General features: G+C 43.7%; 1 protein-coding gene and 1 non-coding gene across 2 annotated transcripts in view; both read right to left on the bottom strand.

Moving 5' to 3' along the window:
* Positions 1-21,562, bottom strand: part of DNAH14 (dynein axonemal heavy chain 14) — a 418,175-nt gene that overhangs the window by 6,213 nt on the left and 390,400 nt on the right. The window contains exons 78-81 of the mRNA XM_077485830.1: positions 20,652-20,849; positions 8,650-8,849; positions 6,853-7,034; positions 80-276 (exon numbers count right to left, since the gene is read on the bottom strand). Of these exons, the coding sequence (XP_077341956.1) occupies positions 80-276; positions 6,853-7,034; positions 8,650-8,849; positions 20,652-20,849 (777 nt within the window). The remainder of the gene's footprint in view (positions 1-79; positions 277-6,852; positions 7,035-8,649; positions 8,850-20,651; positions 20,850-21,562) is intronic.
* Positions 17,162-17,233, bottom strand: TRNAA-UGC (transfer RNA alanine (anticodon UGC)). Its single transcript has one exon. It is a non-coding gene; the product is annotated as a tRNA-Ala (tRNA).

The following is a 21,562-nucleotide window of genomic DNA, read 5'->3' as shown; positions in this document are numbered from 1 at the left end:
AATATACTTTAAATAAAACCTCTTCATGGTGAGTTTTTCTATTGTAAAAGCAAAGCTTGATGAATCTGCTCGCACTTACCTGCCACAGCTCAGGCACCTTGAGGTTGCCCAGGGAGTTATAGAGTTCCTCCAGGACTTTATTCAGTATAATTTCTCCCCGCACAGCCTGCTGCAGAGCATTGAGTGATCTGTGCATGACTGACAGTAGATGATTAAACCGATCAATCTCCTGATGGAGAACAGTCAGTAGAGCTGAATTCATCAGAGGGTCGTAACCTGTAAACACAATCCCAGACTGTTATTACAGGAAAAAATCAAGATCTCTTGATTTACACAGTGTTTTTTCATTCTTCTTGTCAGTTTAGGATGATCCAGGTAATATACCAATATAATAGTACAGGAGTATAGACTTTGGAGATTTCCACTCTTGCCTACATCTTGGTTTATGAATATCACTGAATATCACTATCAATGGCCTTCACTGCAAATGTTTGTGACGCATGAATTTTGTACAGTAATTTATTTAGAGTTGATTGTTGTTTGGACACAGCAATAATATCTGAAAATAAGTAATTTACCCTAAAAAAAACCTAAATTAATGAACCCCTAACTCTAAATGGTGCCTATACAAAAAATCTCAACTCGAAACTCTAACCCTCAACTCAATCCCTAAACCTAACTTCGATCCTTATGGTAAACCTGAGCAATGGCCATGTAGTAACAGGTTCACTTAATTGCCACCCATTCTATCTGCATATGCTCATCTTATCTTTGCTCCATGCCACAAAGTTTGGCTGGCCAGAATGAAGAGAAGAAAAGTATAGAGTGCATCCAGGTATGGGGGAAGCATGTGACTCACTCCCTTTACTCTCACATGTTGCTCGATGATTGGCTGCACATGCACCCAGCACTTGTCACATGGGAGCAGGGAGAGAGACTTTTGTATGCTCCACATCGCAACTAAGATCTTACACAGAACTTACTCTGCTGCTACTGGCCAAATGGAGCAGAGAAGGTGAATATGTGTTGCTAGGGGGAGTGTGGCACACATAGTGCACCTGAGCCCAGACTATAGGCCAGTGATGGTGAACCTTGACACTCCCATGATGCTCAACTACACTGCAAGAGCATCATGGGAAATGTAGTTCAAAAACATCTGGAGTATCAAGGTTCGCAATCACTGCTATAGGCATTTTTTTTTTTTTTTACATAATCTTAAACAAGTCACCCCTTACCTCTCTAGATGCTTGTACTTTGAAGTAATTCACCCTCAAAGATCACAGTACTATAAAGTTTATAAAATACCTGTTGTGTGATGTGATTTCAGTGTCTCTGTTGTAAACTTTGAAGATTAATTTCTCCACAATGACTATCACTAGAGATGTGAATGACGGCTTGTATCTAAAGCAGAGTTTCACTCAAAAGTGGAACTTCCGCTTATCCCCTTAGCGCCGACCATACACACATATATGGCCTCGGCTTTCAGGGGTTATACTGGGGTGATGCATGCAGCTGCATTCATAACCCTGGTATTGTTTTTTAGAGCGGGCAGTCAGTGCTTCATGGATAACAACCGATGTAGCTAAAAGCCGCTGGGTTGTTATCTCAGAGGAGTGGGAGGGGTCGTCCTCCCTTCCCGCTGCATTCCGCTGTTGTTCCCGGTCCTCCTGTCCCACCGGGAGACCAGATGCGCGATACGGCACTTCCGCCAGCTAGAGAGACTGAATCAAAGCCGGAAACAGCTTGGTTCCAGTCTCCTATGTGTAAAGACGGAAGCGACATCACAAAGTCCCTTCTGGTTTACTCAGCTACCAATGGTGCAGAATTTAAAATAAACTATAGTATTCAGAATCGCTGTTTTTGGCGCTCTGAATACTTTGAAGTGCAAAGAAGGGATTTGGGGTATTGAACAAAAATAAAAGTGATCAAGATTTTTTTCCCCACAGAGACAATGTAAAAAAATAAAGCCACGCAAGCTTGTGCAGCAAAGAAAACGCATACATAAGTTGCGCCCGCATATGTAAACTGTGTTCAAATCACACATATGAGGTATCACCGCGATCGTCAGGGTGTGAGTAATCATTTTGGCACTAGACCTCCTCTGTAACTCTAACTTGGTAACCGCAATTTTTTTTTTTAAAGCGTCGCCTATGGAGATTTTTAGGTACTGTAGTTTGTCGCTATTCCACAAGTGTGCACAATTTTAAAGCATGACATGTTAGGTATCTATTTACTCGGCATTACATCATCTTTCACGGTATACAAAAAAAAATTGTGTTTTTTTTTTAATTCATGAAAGTGTATTTTTTCCCCAAAAATGTTGTTGAAAACCCGCTGCACAAATACCATGTGACATAAAATATTGCAACGATCGCCATTTTATTCTCTAGGGTCTATGCTAAAAACCTGCGGTGCCAACATTGTGGGATCCCTGGACAGGTAAGTGTCCATATTTTAAAAGTCAGCAACTACAGTATTTTTTGCTTCTGACTTTTAATTTTTTTGTGGAGAGACTGGACCTCCCCTTTAAGGGCTTTTTAACTGCTTGTTATGTTGTAATCAGAATAAAATTTGAGTGAATTGATGCAACCTACAATTAACAGTGTCTATCACGACTGCAAAATAATATAAACTGTTGAATACAAGGTTACCTTAATGAGGTTCATGTGAATCAGAGTCCGCTTATAGTGGGCTATTGCCCAATGCCAGCTGACAAAGCAAAGATGCTCCAAGCTCTGGAAGGATCCCGACCATATTGTTGGGATCCACCCAGCTGCCTTTTTGACAGATGGCTCCAGTTCTCAGCTCATGGCTAAGAGCCAAAGCAGAGAGCACAGACTGACAGTCACTGCTTTGTGTTCCGATCAGAAAAAGAACTGAGTAATCAGCAGTCATGTGATTGCATATTTCTTGGGCTTAGAATTGACATGGGATAGTGGCAGCATCAGCCTGATTCTGCAGCATAAAGGTAAATATAGATGCCCTGCAAAGTTGGCATCGCACCAATTTGAACAGTGCGATTGTCGACAATAGGGTCCGACTCGTCATGTGTTTGCCTTATAACATGATACGTTGTTCCAATGTGAATGAGGGCGAATAGAGAAAGTAGTGAAACAAATGTAGCAGATAATCAAGGTGCAAGACAGTGAAGTAGAAAATAAATTGGCCAGCAGATGGCAATATTGCCACTTGTATTGGCATGCTGCTACATGAATGTGAATTTACAAGTACCAGTCATAACAGAAACGCTAGAACTGTCACTGCTGATCTTCTTCGGAAATGATCATTCCCGTCAGACATACAGTGGGAAAATAATTATTTGATCCCCTGCAGATTTTGTAAGTTTGCCCACTTACAAAGAAATGAAGGGTCTATAATTTTTATCATAGGTGTATTTTAAACACTTAAGGACCGGAAAGGATTTGCCCTGTTAATGACCAGGCCATTTTTTGCGATACGGCACTGCGTCGTTTTAACTGACATTGCACAATTATGCAACGCTGTATCCAAACAAAATTGATTTCCTTTTTTTTCCCACTAATAGAGCTTTCTTTTGGTGGTATTTGATCACTTTTGCAGTTTTTATTGTTTGAGCTATAAACAAAAAAAGAGTGTAAATTTTGAAAAAAAAAATTATATTTTTTACTTTTTTGCTAGAATACATATCCAAAATAAAATTAAAAAAAAAAAAAAATTTTTTTTCATCAGTTTAGGCCATATTTTTGGTAAAAGAATAAAAATAAATCGCAATAAGTGTATATTGATTGGTTTGCACAAAAGTTATAGTGTCTACAAAATAGGGGATAGCTTTATGGCATTTTTATTATTAATTTTTATTTTACTAGTAATGGCAGTGATCTGCGATTTTTAGTGGGACTGTGACATTGCGGCAGACAGCACACTTTTGACACATTTTTGTGACCATTGACATTTATACAGCGATCAGTGTTATAAATGGTCACCGATTACTGTATAAATGTCACTGGCAGGGAAGGGGTTAACAGTAGGGGGCGATCAAAGGGTTAAGTGTGTTCCCTGGGAGGTGTTTCTAACTGTATGGGGGATGGAACTGCCTAATCACTAGGAACAGCAGATCACTACTCCCTACTACTCTACTCCCCTGACAGAACAAAGATCTGTCTGTTTACATTGACAGATCCCCATTCTATCTCTCTGTGGAGTGATCGCGGGGGGGCCGGCAGACATCACAGCTGCTGGCCACGCGCATCGGCTCCGGCAGTGCGCACACACGAACGCCTCTTATTCAATTTAAAAGTGGCTGACGTACAATGACGCCGATTCATGCAGGGGAGCCAACCTGCCACAGTACAACTGCCACAACTGGTCCTTAAAGCGGGGTTCCACCCTAAAGTGGAACTTCCGCTGATCGGAACCCCCCCCCCCCCCCCCGGTGTCACAATTGGCACCTTTCAGGGGGGAGGGGGGTGGAGATACCTGTCAAAGACAGGTATTTACACCCACTTCCGGGCATAGACTCCCGTGGGAGTCTACGCCATTTCCTGTCCTGCTGCGCTGTCTGCTGGGACACACACGGGTCTCAGAGACAGCGCGGACAGTTCCTATTGCGCTGCCCGACTCGATTCCCTCACCTAGAATGGTGGCGGTAGCAGCCAAGAGCCGAGCGATCGATCGGCCTCGGCTGCCGGCATCGCTGGACCCTGGGACAGGTGAATGTCCATTTATTAAAAGTCAGCAGCTGTAGTATTTATAGCTGCTGGCTTTTAATATTTTTTTTGTAGGTGGAATCCCTCTTTAAGCAGTTAAATGATAGAGACAGAATATGTACAAAAATCCAGAAATAAAACATGATACAAATGTTATAAATTGAGTTGAAGTTCAGTGAGTAAAATAAGTATTTGATCACCAAGCAAAACATGACTTAGTACTTGGTGGCAAAACCCTTGTTGGCAAGCACAGTAAGGCATTTCTTGTAGTTGGTGACCAGGTTTGCACACATCTCAGGAGGGAATAGGTCAACTCTTCTTTACAGATCTTCCCAAATCCTTCTCTAAATCCTTGACAACTCGAAGTTTCGGCTTCCTCTGTAAATTTTCTATAGGATTAAGGTCTGGAGACTGACTAGGCCACTCTATGGCCTAATGTGCTTCTATTTGAGCTATTCCTTTGTTGCCTTGGTGGTATATTTTGGCTCATTGTCATGCTGGAAGACCCATCCATGTCCCATCTTCAGTGTTCTGGAAGAGGGCTCTCATCCAAGATTTTACAATACATGGCCTCTATCCATGAGCCCATTCGTATCACCAGTATTTCCAAAACTATCACCAGCACACTGCTGTAGCAAATGAAGATTAACCATTTATTTGTCACCACAAAATGTGTGTGATGTTTCAAGCAGCAGTGACAGGTATACATAACAACAGTGTTTAAATACCCAGCCTGACCAATCAGCTGTGAGGATTACTCAGGCTGGGTATTTAACCCTTCTTGTTGTGTTCACTAATCACTGCTGCCTGAGGAAGGGGTCCTCAGTGCCCCTGAAACATCTCCGGTGGTAAATAAAAGTTTAATCTTCATTTTACAACAATAATGTCCAGAAGTAGAAATCACATCATAGCATCCCACATATTTCTATGATGACAAGTTTCCTTTGAGTAAGACATACAGCCGAGGGCAATAAACCGCAGATACACAAATGTTGAACAATCGTGGCATTCATCTAATTCAGTGTCACAAACAGCAAAGTGCACTTGAAGAATCTAAACAACAAATCAGAAATCATCTTTTATTAATCTGAATAAACTAAACTGAAAATCTAAATTGGTTATGCATCACTGCTTTTTACTGCTACACAGAGTTATTAATTTCCATATTGACCTATTACATATAGAGGCTCTAGTTTTCTGCTTGGTAGTGCTGCACAGTGGCTGTGCTTTACTGCTCCTCTCTGCCTCTGGTCTGTCTATAAACAACAAACCGTCTAAAGAGCTTAAGGCTCGGTTCACACCTAAACCGGCCGCGCATTGCACAGCAACGCTGTCCGTCCCTGTTCTCCGTTTCAGGGAGGAATCAGGGCAGAATCTTTGCCTGAATTCGGCCCTGAAGCGGAGGCAACGACTCAGAGCGTTTCTGTGCAGTGTGCTCCGCAGCCACGCCGGAGACATGTGAACCGGCTCCATAGAGAGCCGGTCATATTCTTCTGCTATGCGAATTGGATGCAGGGAAAACCCACATCCAGTTAACATAGGTGTGAACCCAGCCTAAAGGAATTATATCAGCAGTGGCGATTATTTATCACATTTCCTTATATCCACATAATCACTGGAATTTTTAAATCAATGAAAATGTAAGGCTCTGTGCACACTAGAGGTTTTTTTTTTTTTTTTAAGCTAAAAAAAAAACGCTGGAAAAATGCTGGATAAAAAAACGATGATAATAGCCCTTTGTGGTAGCCTTTTAGGAGCGTTAGCGTTTTTGCAGTTCCTTTAAAAAAGAAAAAAAACAACTCAAAAGTAGCGTTTAAGAGTGTTTAGCAGCGTTTAAGAGCATTTCTGCTGGAAAAACGCTCCAAGAAACTACAAAAACAATTTATTTTCTGCGCCTAGATGCTAAAACTCAAAAAACGCTAATAGCCTAAAGTAGTGTACATGGACACATAGGATAACACTATTTAGCTTCTAGGAGCAGAAAAAAATTCTAGTGTGCATGGAGCCTAATGTCACATCAAAAATGACTTGACACTTTCCCCTTTAAACCCCTTCAGCTCTCTCTAGTAAGTGCTGTTAGGGAGCGAGGAGTGGCAATAACCTAAGCCCAGCATGAGCAATGCACAGGTTTCTTATAAGCAAAAGGGACTTCATTTGCATATCATACCTTCCATTGATTTCACAAGTCTTTCCCAAGCAGGATCAGTGAACAAGCTGTTGACAGTCGTGACCTTGTCTGATGTAGCTGCTGCCTTGTCCTGCTCTGACCTTCCTTCCACTGTCACTGGAAGTCTGCTGAGGATACTGGAGGCCAAGAGCACAACCATCTCATCCCGGCTGCTGTCACCTCTGCTGGACAGAGCACACCATTAATCAGCTGATACCAAATCTACACAGCGATATATAAACTCAAATGACACCAGTTACCATCTTGAATGAATGACTTGTATAGCGCTACCTATGTGAACTGAATCGCCTCAGGGTGCTTGCCACCAGAGTCCATCTGTGGCTTTGTGTGGTCCTTTACCCCGCAAGGTCCTGACACGCTTACAAACACATACAACATTGACATACGCATACACACATATTAAGGCCAATTTTTTTTAGACAAGGTCTAATTAACCTACCAGCATGTCTTTGGAGTGTGGGAGGAAACCGGAGTACCCGGAGGAAACCCACGCAGGCACAGGGAGAACATGCAAACTCCAGGCAGATAGTGTCGTGGTCGGGATTTGAACCAGCGACCCTATTGCTGCTAGGTGAAAGTGCTAACCACTACACCACTGTGCTGCTTCTTTTGCCACCAAAACCACCCAGACCCACCAAGGCATTAACTCCACTAGACCTCTGCCTCCGCTTGTTTTCTTCCTTCGCATACTGCACTGATACCCATATGCCCATTGTAGATACTTTTGGTTATGGGTACAGGTCAGCATGGGCACCCTGACTATTGACTGTTCGGTGGCTATGCAACTCCATACACAACAAACTGACATCTTTCTATCGAAACCAGAATTACATATTTTTTTAAACAATTTGAGCTACAGTTGCTCTATAGTTTATGAACTGTAATGAAGTTAATCCCACACTGTGAAGGCAACTGAATTGTGGGGAAGACTTCACTACAGGGGTGTCCCATTCTCTGAACTTCCAGCATGCAAGGAGTTAATATCTTTGGGTGACTCTCTGTGAAAATAGCTTCTAAAGAGGACTCGCCCCCTCCTTGCTTCCCCATTTTGAAACCTTCTTTGATTACTTTTACCGCATAGAACATAATCTGTGAATGCTGCAGAGAATCCCGGTCACTCATCAGACTCTCCCTCATTCCTAGATTGTGTAACAGTCAGTGTTTAGCCCATTTTAGTCCAATCCTGACATTTTAGTCCACCCAGGAGGTACAAATACAGTGTCCAGCCCTGCTTCCTGTAGCTAGGCAAAGTCTATGGCAGGCTAAAATATGCTGTGGCTGGAAGGGACTGTACCAAGTGGTATTTGTGTTTAGGGCTCTATGCAATCAGGGTCGAATGTCCAGAACACAGGTATTCCTTACCCTCCTCCTTAACCAGATCAATTACTTGGACGATGCCAGTGCTGGCCTTTTGTTTCTTTCATTGTGGGGACTTATGCCATGTACACACGGTCGGACTTTCCGGCAGAAAAAGTCAGATGGAATCATTTCATTGGGTATTCCAACCGTGTGTGTGCCTCGTACGTGTTGTATGTCACCGCGTTTTAAACTATAGGACTTGTGTGATCGAGTGTAGGCAAGTCCGTTTCAGCGGAAAACCACCAGAGTTTATTCTGACAGAAAAACCGGTCGTGCGTACGCGGCATTACTGCAGTATGATCCCTCTCTACTTTACTAAATTGTTTTTATTGCTGTCTTGCCATTGACGACAAAGAACTTTCCCATTTATAGAATAGCCTCATGTATTATACTAGTCAGCCTTTAGTGAATACAAACCTGACTGTTATATATTCTGCGCTGATTCTCGGCTGCATACTGACAATGGTGTCTGTGAAGAGCTGTGCCTGAGAGGTGAGGAATGCTCTGTCTGCGTCGTGGTGCATCCCAAAGATCTGAGGGGTGTCTGCATCCGGGAGAGAGCTGATATAATCTTGGCACTCCCATAGAGTGGCATTATCCGATATGGTCCGGTATACCTGGAAACAGACACATCTGTTAAAGTAATGTATATATAAACCCAATCACTAAAATCTTGTATAAGCTTTAACATGCACTATAACTTCAAATGTCCATAATCCCCATTGATCCTGCCATGAAGTTCCTTGTTTAGGTACTTCCTGTTAAAGTGTAATGCTCTGTCCCTGTCTCCTAATCCTGCTCCTGTATTGTTACCCTGTCATATGGGCTTTCAATCCTACAAGTGGCCATTTCAATACAATACACAGGCATGGCAAGTTCACTATCAGGAAAACTTCAATGAGAAATGCCATTGAGCCACCGCTGGAGTGCATGTAGACAGAAGGTCTCTAATGAGGCTGCAAGAGATCAGCAGCACTATGATGCAACAAAGGATGAATAAAGGCGAAAAACAATATTTTTATTAAAAATGGCAATTATTTATGACACAGTACTTTATTAATCTAAATGTGTACAGTATGCACATTATGGCCTCACCTGGACCAGAAAGATTACATTGATTTATTATGTTGTTATTTTATTATTATTTTGATAAGCATGGCATGTCTATGTCCAGCATATTCACAATAAATGGTATTTATTGTTATTATTTGTTATTATTTTTATTATTATGATTATTATTGTTTGGACGAGCTTGGCATTTCTATGTCCAGCATATTCACAATAAATATTATTGAATTCATTTATTATTATTATTATTTTGATGAGCATGGCCAGCATATTCACGATAAATGTTATTATAATTCTTATTATTATTTTGATGAGCATGGCATTTCTATGTCCAGAATATTCACAATAAATATTCTTGAATTCATTTATTATTATTATTATTATTATTATTATATTATTATTTTGATGAGCATGGCATTTCTATGTCCAGAATATTCACAATAAATATTCTTGAATTCATTTATTATTATTATTATATTATTATTTTGATGAGCATGGCATGTCTATGCCCAGCATATTCACAATAAATATTATTATAATTCTTATTATTTTAAGGAGCATGGCATTTCTATGTCCAGAATATTCACAATAAATATTATTTCATTTATTTATTATTATTATTATTATTATTCTGATGAACATAGAATGTCTTTGTCCATCATATTCAGAATAAATGTTATTTATTATTATTATTGTTATTATTCTGATTATTATTATTTTGACGAGCATGTGATTTCTATGTCCAGCATATTCACAATTAGGGACGAGCCGAACACCCCCCCGGTTCGGATCGCACCAGAACTTTCAAACGGACCGAAAATTCGTGCGAACTTTAGCACCCCATTGAAGTGTATGGGACTCGAACGTTCGAAATAAAAAGTGCTAATTTTAATGGCTAATATGCAAGATATTGTCCTAAAAGGGGTTTGGGGACCTGGCTCCTGCCCCAGGGTATATGGGTCAATGCCAAAATTGTTTTTAAAAACAGCCGTTTTTCGGGAGCACTGATTTTAATGACGATTAAAGTGAAAAAAAAAAAGGGAAATATTCCTTTAAATATCATGCCTGGGGGGTGTCTATAGTATGTCTGTGAAAGTGTCACATGTTTCCCGTGTTTAGAACAGTCCCTGCACAAAATTACATTTAACAGAAAAAAAGTCATTTAAAACTGCTTGCGGTTTTAATGTAATATCTGGTTCCGGCAATATGGATGAAAATCATTGAGAAAAATTGCGTGGGTAGCTCCCCCTGCCCATTACCAGCCCCTTTGAGTCTTGCATGGATATTAAGGGGAACCCCGTACCCCCCCAAAAAAAGGAAAGGCGTGGGGCTCCTAGGCCCTATATACTCAGAACAGCAGTATACAGGCGGTGCAAACAAGACAGGGACTGTGTAGGTTTGTTGTGTTAAGTAGAATCTGTTTGTAATTTTGAACTGTTACATTTTTAAAGTGTAGCTCCAGTCAAAAAATCTATTTTTAAGCTTTTTGGAAAACATGGGAAGGGTTATCACCCCTGAATAATTTTTTTTGCCGTCCGTCTTTTTTCATCTCACTTCCTGTTGTCTCCTTCCGTTTGCAAGTAGGAGACATTTGTAAGTAGGGGCCTACCCTATATGCTCTGCAGAAATGGCGGAACAAGGTGTTGGTGTTGCCACAACACTGTAAGCCCTCAAAGTGACTCTTGAATTCTTATATCAAGAATTGTAATTACATGCCACTGTTGAAAAGTGGTAGAAAAATTGGGCCTTTGGTGGTTGTGGTGGTGGTGCTGGTTCCACAACACTATAAGTCCTCACAGTTACTCTCGTTGGGCACAGGAATGGGCCCTGCTGTGAAATATTATATCAAGAATTGTAATTCAATGCCCCTGTTAAACAGGGGCTGAAAAATTGGGCCTTAGGCACTGCTTGCTGGTGCCACAACACTGCAACCTCTCCCAGATACTCTAGTTGGAGTGCAGGAATGAGGCCTGCTGCAAAGCATTGCATCAAAAAATGTATTACATGCCCCTGTTAAACAGGGGCTGAAAAATTGGGCCTATACACTGCAACCTCTACCATATACTCTAGTTGGAGTGCAGGAATGAGCCCTACTGCAAAGCATTGCATCAAAAATTGTAATTACATGGCCCTGTTAAACAGGGGCTGAAAAATTGGGCCTTAGGCACTGGTGCTGGTGCCACGACACTGCAACCTCTCCCATATACTCTATTTGGAGTGCAGGAATGAGCCCTGCTGCAAAGCATTGCATCAAAAATTGTAATTACACATCCCTGTTAAACAGGGGCTGAAAAATTGGGCTGGTGGCATCACCCAGAACCAAAAATGTTCTTCCAAGATATCAGTGAGATCATTGAGGAGGAAGAGGATAGTCAGTCAACATAACAGGACAGTCACTCAGCATTAGCATAGGCAGTCTTGAAGGGATGTGACATTTAAAAAAAAAGTATTCGGTTACATCAGCTTCAGGTGCTTGGTAGCTGGTGGTGATCCAAGACTGATTCATCTTTATGAAGATCAGTCGATCAACCGAGTTGGTGGGCAGGCGCACCCTGTGATCGTTTACAAAGCCACCAGCAGCACTGAAAGTGCGTTTCGAAAGAACGCTGGATGCAGGACAGGCCAGTAGCTCAATTGCATACTGTGCAAGCTCTGGCCAGTGATCCATCCTCAAGACCCAGTAAGCCAGAGGATTTTCGGTGGGAAAGGTGTCCAAGTCTGACCTTGCCCCTAGGTATTCCAGCACCATGTAAATCAGACGCTGGCGATGGTTGCTGGAACCGATCATACCTTGGGGCTGCGGACTAAAAAATTGTCTGAACGCACCGGTCAGACAGCCACCTTCTCCACCGCTCCTTCTGACCGAAGCCTCAGCAACACGTTGTCCAGGACCAGGAGTTTGTAACTTCCCAGTCTCTGGGAACGAATGCACAGACCTTTCTGCAAGGCCTCCCGGAGATGTCTCATCCTCTGCTCCCTGTGTGACGGCAAGATAAGGTCTGCAACCTTACCCTTGTACCGTGGATCAAGGAGAGCGGGCAGCCAGTAATGGTCCCTCTACTTGATCCGAAGAATACAAGGATCCTTCCACAGGCTTTGCAGGATCAGGGAGGCCATGCAGCGTAGGTTAGCTGAGGCATTCGGTCCGGGGTCCTCTGGGTCACTAAGGACAACATGATCCGCAGCTTCCTCCTCCCAGCCACGTAGAAGTCCCCGGGTTTCTTGAGGCATTCGGTCCGGGGTCCTCTGGGTCACTAAGGACAACATGATCCGCAGCTTCCTCCTCCCAGCCACGTAGAAGTCCCCGGGTTTCTTGGGACTGTAAATCATCCCTACAAACTGCTGTTGCTGAGTGCCAGGCTCCACCTCCATGCTGACACAATCCTCCTCCTCCTCTTCCTGTGTGATGGGTGGGACAGCAGGAACACTGTCTGGATAAAGGGGGCCTTGAGAGACAAGGAAATCATCCTCTTCCTGACTCTGTTCTGTCTCAAGTGCCCTGTCCATTATTCCACGCAGCGTATACTCCAACAGGTGGACAAGTGGTACAATGTCACTGATGCATGCACTGTCACTGCTCACCATCCTTGTGGCCTCCTCAAACGGTGACAGGACAGTGCATGCATCCCTGATCATGCCCCACTGGCGTGGTGAGAAAAAAATGAGCTCCCCTGACCCTGCCCTGGTGCCGTAGTCGCACAGGTACTCATTGGTGGCCCTCTGCTGCGTGTGCAGCCGCTGCAGCATGGCCAACGTTGAGTTCCACCTGATGGGCATGTCACATATAAGGCAGTTCTTGGGCAGGTTCAACTCCTTTTCGAGCTCAGCCAGCCAAGCGCTGGCATTAAATGATCGGCGGAAATGCACACAGACTTTCCTGGCCTGCTTCAGGACATCCTGTAAGCCCGGGTACCTGCCCAAGAACCTGCACCACCAGGTTAAGGACGTGAGCCACACAGGGCACATGGGTCAGTTGTCCCTTCGGAGGACGGAGAGGAGGTTGGTGCCATAGTCACAAACCACCATTCCTGGCTTAAGCTGGTGTGGCGTCAACCACCTCTCGGCCTGCCCCTGCAGAGCTGACAAAACATCCGCCCCAGTGTGGCTCCTTTCCCCCAAACAAACCAGCGCAAGAACGGCATGGCATCTTTTTGCCTGCATACTTGCGTAGCCCCTTGAACGCTGGTTCCGAGGACAGAGCACTGGAAGAGGCCATGGGGGAAGAAGAAGAGGAGGGGGTGGAGGAGAGAGATGTGTCACAACCAGTAGTAGCATTTTGGAGGCGTGGTGGCGGAACAGCCTCCAACACTACTGCACCTTGTCCTGCATCCTTCCCAGCTGCCAGAAGTGTGACCCAATGGGCTGTGAAAGACAGGTAATGTCCCTGTCCATGTCTGCTGGACCATGAGTCAGCGGTAATATGCACCTTACCGCTGACCGCCCTGTCCAGCAAGGCTAGGATATTGCCTTCCACATGCCGGTAGAGAGCCGGAATTGCCTTCCGTGAGGAAAAAGCGGTGTTTGGGGACTTGCCACTGAGGAGCCGCACATTGCATAAACTCACGGAAGGGGGTCGAGTCTACCAAGTGAAAAGGCAGCAGTTGAAGTGCTAGCAATTTAGCCAAGCTAGCATTCAACCGCTGGGCATGTGGATGGCTGGGAGTGAACTTCTTTCTACGGTCCAGCAGCTGGGGTAGGGAAATTTGCCTGCTACAATCGGACGTGGGTGTACTGCTAGCAGAGTGCCCGCAAGCACTTGGCTGTGACACACCTAATTCTACACCTTTATTCCTTTCAGTGCAGGTTTCAGAGAGGACTGAAGGTCTAGTGGGGCTGGAGATCCCAGCTGATGAGGAGCAAGGAGAGGTCCGCTTTGTTCTTTGGTGTGGGTCTTTAAGGTAGGCTTGCCAACGAGCTGCATGGCAGGACAACATATGTCTGGTCAAGCTTGTGGTGCCCAAGCGGCTGATGTTTTGGCCACGCGAGATACGCTTGAGACATATGCTGCAAATAGCAGCGGTGCGATCTGATGCACTCGTCTCAAAAAAGGCCCACACCAAAGAACTTTTGGAATAACGCGCAGAGGCAGCGCCCTGCACAGGCGGAGCTCTGTGGTGTGATTCAGTCGGTGTGCTGCCCCTAAGCTGGCCCCCGGAGGGCATCCTGCTTCGTTGGAGATGTGCCTCCTCCTCCTCCTCTCTCCTATCAGGCACCCATGTGGAGTCAGTGAACTCATCATCCCCTCCCTCTTCATCACTGGAGCAAACCTGGCAGTATGCTGCAGCTTGTGGAACATGACTGCCAGATTGCTGTCTTTCTTGAGCATCCCCTCTCTCTGCGCTCATGATACTGCCTTCCTCTAGCTGAGTATCATCATCAGAGCCTTCAAAACGCTGGGCATCCTCCTGGAGCATGTCCCCAACACTGTGCTCAAACAGTTCGAGGGATTCCTCAGGGGGACATGGTGGGTCTAGGGAAGGAGTGACTGATGATGACATTGAGATAAGGGAAGAGGATGCGTTGGCAGCTGCTTTGCTAGTACCCTGAGCCTGGGTGAGAGAGGATGAGGAGGATGAAGAGGGCTTGGTCATCCACTCTACCAAGTCTTTGGCATGATGCGGCTCAACGTGCCCAGCTGCCGAAAATAAGGACAAGCGTGTCCCATGGCCACGTGCTGATGACGATGCACCGCATCCACAACCAGCACTGTTGCCTCTAGACACAGAGCCTGCTTGCCCTCTTTTATTGGCTTGTGACTGTCTGCCTCTCCTTGTTGGCCTTCCAGACATAGTAATGGCCTGCAGGGAGATGGGAAAACCAGTAATTGGGTAGTGTATATTGTGCTGGAGGCACAAAACACCCACTAATTCCTGCAGATGCCTGTATGATAGAACACCAGCAATAAAGGGTAGATACAGGTGTATACTGTGCTGGAGGCACACAACACCCACTAACTCCTGCAGATGGCTGTATTAGAGAACTCCAGCAATAAAGGGTAGATACAGGTGAATATTGTGCTGTGCTGGAGGCACACAACACCCACTAACTCCTGCAGATGGCTCTATTGGAGAACAGCAACAAAGGGTAGATACAGGTGTATATTGTGCTGTGCTGGAGGCACACAATACTCACTAACTCCTGCAGACGGCTGTATTAGAGAACACCAGCAATAAAGGGTAGATACAGGTGTATATTGTGCTGTGCTGGAGGCACACAACACCCACTAACTCCTGCAGATGGCTCTATTGGAGAACAGCAATAAAGGGTAGATACAGGTGTATATTGTGCTGTGCTGGAGGCACACAATACTCACTAACTCCTGCAGACGGCTGTATTAGAGAACACCAGCAATAAGGGGTAGATACAGGTGTATATTGTGCTGTGCTGGAGGCACACAACACCCACTAACTCCTGCAGATGGCTGTATTAGAGAACACCAGCAATAAAGGGTAGATACAGGTGTATATTGTGCTGTGCTGGAGGCACACAACACCCACTAACTCCTGCAGATGGCTCTATTAGAGAACAGCAATAAAGGGTTGATACAGGTGTATATTGTGCTGTGCTGGAGGCACACAACACCCACTAACTCCTGCAGATGGCTGTATTAGAGAACACCAGCAATAAAGGGTAGGTACAGGTGTATATTGTGCTGTGCTGGAGACACACAACACCCACTAACTCCTGCAGCTGGCTCTATTAGAGAACAGCAATAAAGGGTAGATACAGGTGTATACTGCGCTGGAGGCACACAATACCCACTAACTCCTGCAGATGGCTCTATTAGAGAACAGCAATAAAGGGTAGATACAGGTGTATACTGCACTGAAGGCACACAACACCCACTAACTCCTGCAGACGCCGGAACACTACACAAGGCCGCCTCGCTGGCGGCATTATATAATGTGGGGCATGTACTAAACACCCTGAGCTATAATTGGCCACAGGCATCCTGCCTGTGGCCAATTATGGCTCTCCTTGCTACTGGCGCTGTGATTGGCCAAGCAGGCGGGGTCACAGTGCATGCTTGGCTAATCATGAGCCAGCAATGCACTGCAATGGCGCAGTGCATTGTGGGCCGTGAGCGCCACACAAATTTGGCGCAAATGGCCCACAGAGTTCTGGCTTCGCCGAACGGGCAAACAGCAGGTGTTTGAGTCGATAATGCGTTTGACACGAACACCAAGCTCATCCCTATTCACAATACATATTCTTGAATTAATTTATTATTATATTATTATTTTGATGAGCATGGCATGTCTATGCCCAGCATATTCACAATAAATATTATTTAATTTATTTATTATTATTATCCTGATGAGCATAGAATGGCTATGTCCAGCATATTCACAATAAATGTTAATTATTATTATTATTGCTATTATTCTGACTATTATTATTTTGAGGGACATGTCATTTCTATGTCCAGCATATATTTAAATAATTGATTATTATTTTGACGAGCAAGGCATTTCTATGTCCAGCATATTCAAATTCAATTTTATTATTTAGTTAATGTATTATTATTATTATCAACAATGTTTAAAATTAGCTGATCATCAACAGTTGTTACAATACAATGCCAATATACAGTATAGTATACTATTTTATACTTTTTTTTGTTGTTGTTTAAATATGTATTTAAAATACAGAATATGGGTTGCACATTTATCACCTAGACTGAAATTTACAAATTGCAGAAATCGTCAAGAAATCTGTTAATATAATTATTGCTACAACAATGCAAAGAAATATTTTTGTACATTAAAATAATCGGTAAGAAAGCCTATATTCAGTATCTTGAATTTAATGTTTCATAGAATGGTTACAAGAAGCAAAAAGGTTTTGACAAACAATAAAGTGGAGATGCCGGGGATTGAACCCGGGGCCTCATACATGCAAAGCATGCGCTCTACCACTGAGCTACATCCCCTACTGGTATTATGTGGCAGCAGACAAGGAATAGAGTCTGAACAGAGAACAATGATTCACTTCACTTACGGAAGGATTACATCACCATGATTCACAGCATGCAGTATAAAAGACCTGAGCTGAGACAAGCACAAATCTGTCAGTCTTTATCTCTATCAGAGTGAGTGTGATCTCAGTGTTACTGAGAAAATGATTATAGTATATTGCAGGCAGCTCCCTCTTAGCAATGTATTGTCCTGAGAATGTCAGCATACATTCATCCTGCTTTTTCTTTACGCTTACATTTCTTATGCACAGTATTTCCATGCTACTATGTATGTGTCAATGATATATTTTATATACTAGTTATTTATATTTTCTTCAAGAACATGGGTTCTTTACTGCACAGCACAAACTCTTGTCTATGTTTCTAATTGTAAGACCCCAAATCTCTTTTCCTCCACAACCATTCCTATTTTAGACATCAAGTGCACCGCATTATAAATAAAGAGGAATCAAGCTGACGGGACTAAGAAGTGATGATTTATTAGCATGCTGCTGCTCCTTCACTGTCCAATCATCAGGCAGGAAGTTCTATGCTGCTCATCAAGAGTGCCAGGATCATAAGACTAGAAATAAAAAACAAAAATATCCATACTAATGAATAATAGCCTTAATAATAGCAACACAGCTGCTGACACAAATCTCCTGGCAAAAAGACAAAATAACATAAATCACAAAGTGCAGTGCTAAGAATTAATAAAAAGTCCCAATGTTGAGAAAATATGACATCTCATTAAATGTAAATAGGTATAAACAACTTCATTGCACAGTATTACTGACAAGTACATTTATTAAGAGTACAGCAAAGGCCAGAATACTCACAAACAACGCAGTAAAAGCTACATTCCAATCCAATAAAAACGATCAATGTTTCCATCCAGTGTGATGGCCGGCTGTCGAGCTTGGCAACGTCATATAACCCTTTATACCTATTTACATAATGTCCTGATGTGATGAAAGTCTGTCTAAGTGGGATCCTATTGGTGTTCATACAATCTATCTCCCCGTGTGTATGGTGAAATCTAAGTGGAGGATTTTCAAGTGTGTTTGACTGCTTTTGATTAAGTAGTCCACTCATTGGGGTAAGGCCGCGTACACACGGGCGGACTGTTCGCCCAACTTTGTCCGCTGAACAGTGTTTGGGCGGACAGTCCGCTCGTGTGTGGGCTTTCAGCGGACAGTTTCAGCGGACAGTTTGACGGACAAGGTTTTTCGGAAATTCCGTAAAACTGTCCGCTGAAACCTTGTTTCAGCGAACAGTCCGCTCGTGTGTAGGCTTGTTCGTCAAACAAAGTTGCGCGCATGCTCAGAAAGGATTTTCATGCCGAAAGTTATAATGCAGTGTATAGGACGTCGTATTTTTCGTCCCGTCGTACGTGCCGTTCACGTCATCGCGCACGGTTTCAGCAAACTGTTCGTCCGTCGTGTGTGGCCATGTCCGTCCATGCTAAGTTTGAGCGGACTGTTTGCCGAAACTGTTGGACGGACAAAGTTGGGCGAACAGTCCGCGCGTGTGTACGCGGCCTAAGAGTCACGCGGTGACGTACAACACTACGACGAGCCAAGAAAATGAAGTTCAATGCTTCCGAGTATGCGTAGGAATTTTGCGCGTCGGAATTTGTACAGATGATAGGAATTTCCGACCGAAAAATTGAGAAACTTGCTCTCAATCTTTTGCTGGCCGAAATTCCGCCAGCAAAAGTCCGATGGAGCATACACACGCATTTTCCGACCAAAAGCTCTCATCAGACTTTTTCTGGCGGAATTTCCGATCGTGTGTACGTGGCATTAGTGTGAACCTTTCCCTCTTGGTGATTGATTCTTCCCAGCACTTTCCTTTGTGTGGACCAACACAACTGGACTGTTTTTATTGAGATGTCATATTTTATCATCATTGGGACTTTTTATTAACTCTTAGCACTGCACTTTGGATCATAAGATTGGCTGAGCAGGTATGCATTTTTGGAAACAACAGGGCAGGGAAAAAAGGTAAAGAGAAGTACCAAGTCACTACTAGTGCAGCATCGTTTTATTACAAAGTTGCAAAATTTAAAAGTAAAATGCACTCACATAGTGCTGGTTGGGTGAAGGCATGTCAGGTGCAGCGACAGAAGAAACCTCCAAGGAATCCTAGGATGTCAGCGTTTTGGAGGCAAGGCCATGCCTCCTTTATCAGCTCTGATGAAGGAGGCATGGCCTTGCCTCTAAAACGCGTTCTGATTGGCCAAACACGGTGGTAGGCAGTACCCAGGTTGACCGCTCCGAAACACCTCCACGCCGAGAGAGCCTGCCGGCACCTTCCTGAATTTCCTCAAGGCTTTGGCTCCCAGTGACACCCGGCGCTCGTGTCTGACATCCTAGGATTCCTCTGTGGTTTCTTCTATCGCTGCCCCTGACATGCCTTCACCCATCCAGCACTATGTGAGTGCATTTTACTTTGTTTTAAATTTTGCAACTTTGTAATAAAACAATGCTGTACTGGGAGTGGCTTGGTGTTTCTCTTTCCTTTTCCCCTGCCCTCTTGTTTTCACAGTCTCCGGCTCCCCTAATGCCGCATACACACGATCGGAATTCCGGCCAGAAAAAGACAGATGAGAGCTTTTCATTGGAAAATGCGACCGTGTGTATGCTCCATTGGAATTTAGCTGTCCAACTCCAGGGACTGTTCTGATCCAGGGAATGTGTACATGGTTGGATGAAAATCTGCTTGAACTATACTCAACTGAAACTACCTGCACTGAAATCTTACTGTAAGCCTATTGTATTGGCTCATAAACTTACTTCACAATAAAAATCTTTGTAAAAGGAATTTAGCTGTCCGAATTTCCGCCAGCCAAAAATTGATAGCACGTTCTCAATTTTCCCGATGGAAAAACTTTTGGAAACTATCGGAAATTCCAATCATGTGTATGCAATTCTGACACGCCAAAAATCACGCATGCTCAGATTCAACTACGAAACAGAAGCTATTGGCTACTGGCTATTGAACTTAATTTTTCTAGTCCCGTCGTACGTGTTGTATGTCACTGTGTTATAAACGATCGGAATTTGGTGTGACCGTGTGAAGGCAAGACAGTTTGAGCCGAATTCCGTCAGAATTCTGTCGGGAAAACCATCAGAGCTTTTTCCGACGAGAATTCAGATTGTGTGTAAGCGGCATTAGACTCTCATTATGATTGACTCATATTCACCTCCTGGATTGACTTTTTGGACTAATGGGCTTTTACACATTAGCACTGAGCTTCACACTGATTTTGTGTGTATCTTTTTTTTTATATACATTTTTGGAACCAAACTATCATTGGCTCTACCAATATCTGGATGAATGAGAACCTAAGAAACTATTCCATGCAGCATTTTGTGAACTGTGCAATTACCTTGTCCTCGGAGAAGGAATAACCATCATGTAACACGGCCGGATTACAGAAGGTGTCCAGGATGCTGAGGAGACACCGGCGGTCCCAAAGATCTGTAACACGGCCTCCATACACCACCTCCCCGGTCAGATAATGGAGAGCCTTCCAGGGAATCTCACTGCGACCCTCAGTGAGCATTGCCAACATCTGTATAGAGACCTGCAAACAAAGCCCATGTTATATTACACATAACATAGCTTTATATTAACAGGATGTCAATGTTGTTGGTTATTCTAAAATGTATCTTTTTTAGTCTTGGATGGGGGGTTAAAACCCTTGTTTGGTTTTTAATGCTGCCTGTGCCACCGTTAGCGAGATTCACCCTCTCTATTTATCATATTTACAATTATCATCAGAGGTGAAAGAAAATCATACATATTGGGTCATCTCCAAAACAGTAATAGAGGGGAACTCTTTCAATGGGGACACTAGTTCTGGTAACCCTGGTGACAACGAAGGGTTTCCTCACTTTGCATGGATTTCCTCCCACTTCCCTGCTTTGGCTATGGGACAGGAATTGAATGGAAATCTTGCATAAGATGCAAAAAAAAAAACCTGACAAGGGTTACATAACCCACAATGAAAAATAAAATGTTTTTGCCTTTTCTTTAACCACTTGCGGACCACCCACTGTACATATACTGCAGCAGGGTGTCCACTCTGTGCCAGATCATGTACCTAGTACGTGATCTGACACTTTCGGGTCTAGGCCGCGTGCACGCCACCGGCGACCCGCTCATGCTGTGATCACAAACAGCAGGAACCCAGTGGCGGGTACCGTGGACTCCATGTCTGATGGCCCCCACCAATTATACAGCACACAGGCAGAACAGCGATCTGCCTATGTAAACCAGGCACATTGCTATTTTGTC

Source organism: Lithobates pipiens, unplaced genomic scaffold, assembly GCF_037356315.1.
Source record: "Lithobates pipiens isolate NorthernLeopardFrog02 unplaced genomic scaffold, aLitPip1_a1.2 Scaffold_18, whole genome shotgun sequence".
Classification (NCBI taxonomy): domain Eukaryota; kingdom Metazoa; phylum Chordata; class Amphibia; order Anura; family Ranidae; genus Lithobates; species Lithobates pipiens.
The sequence above is the reverse complement of the archived record's forward strand: the minus strand, read 5'-3'. Positions and strand labels throughout refer to the sequence as shown.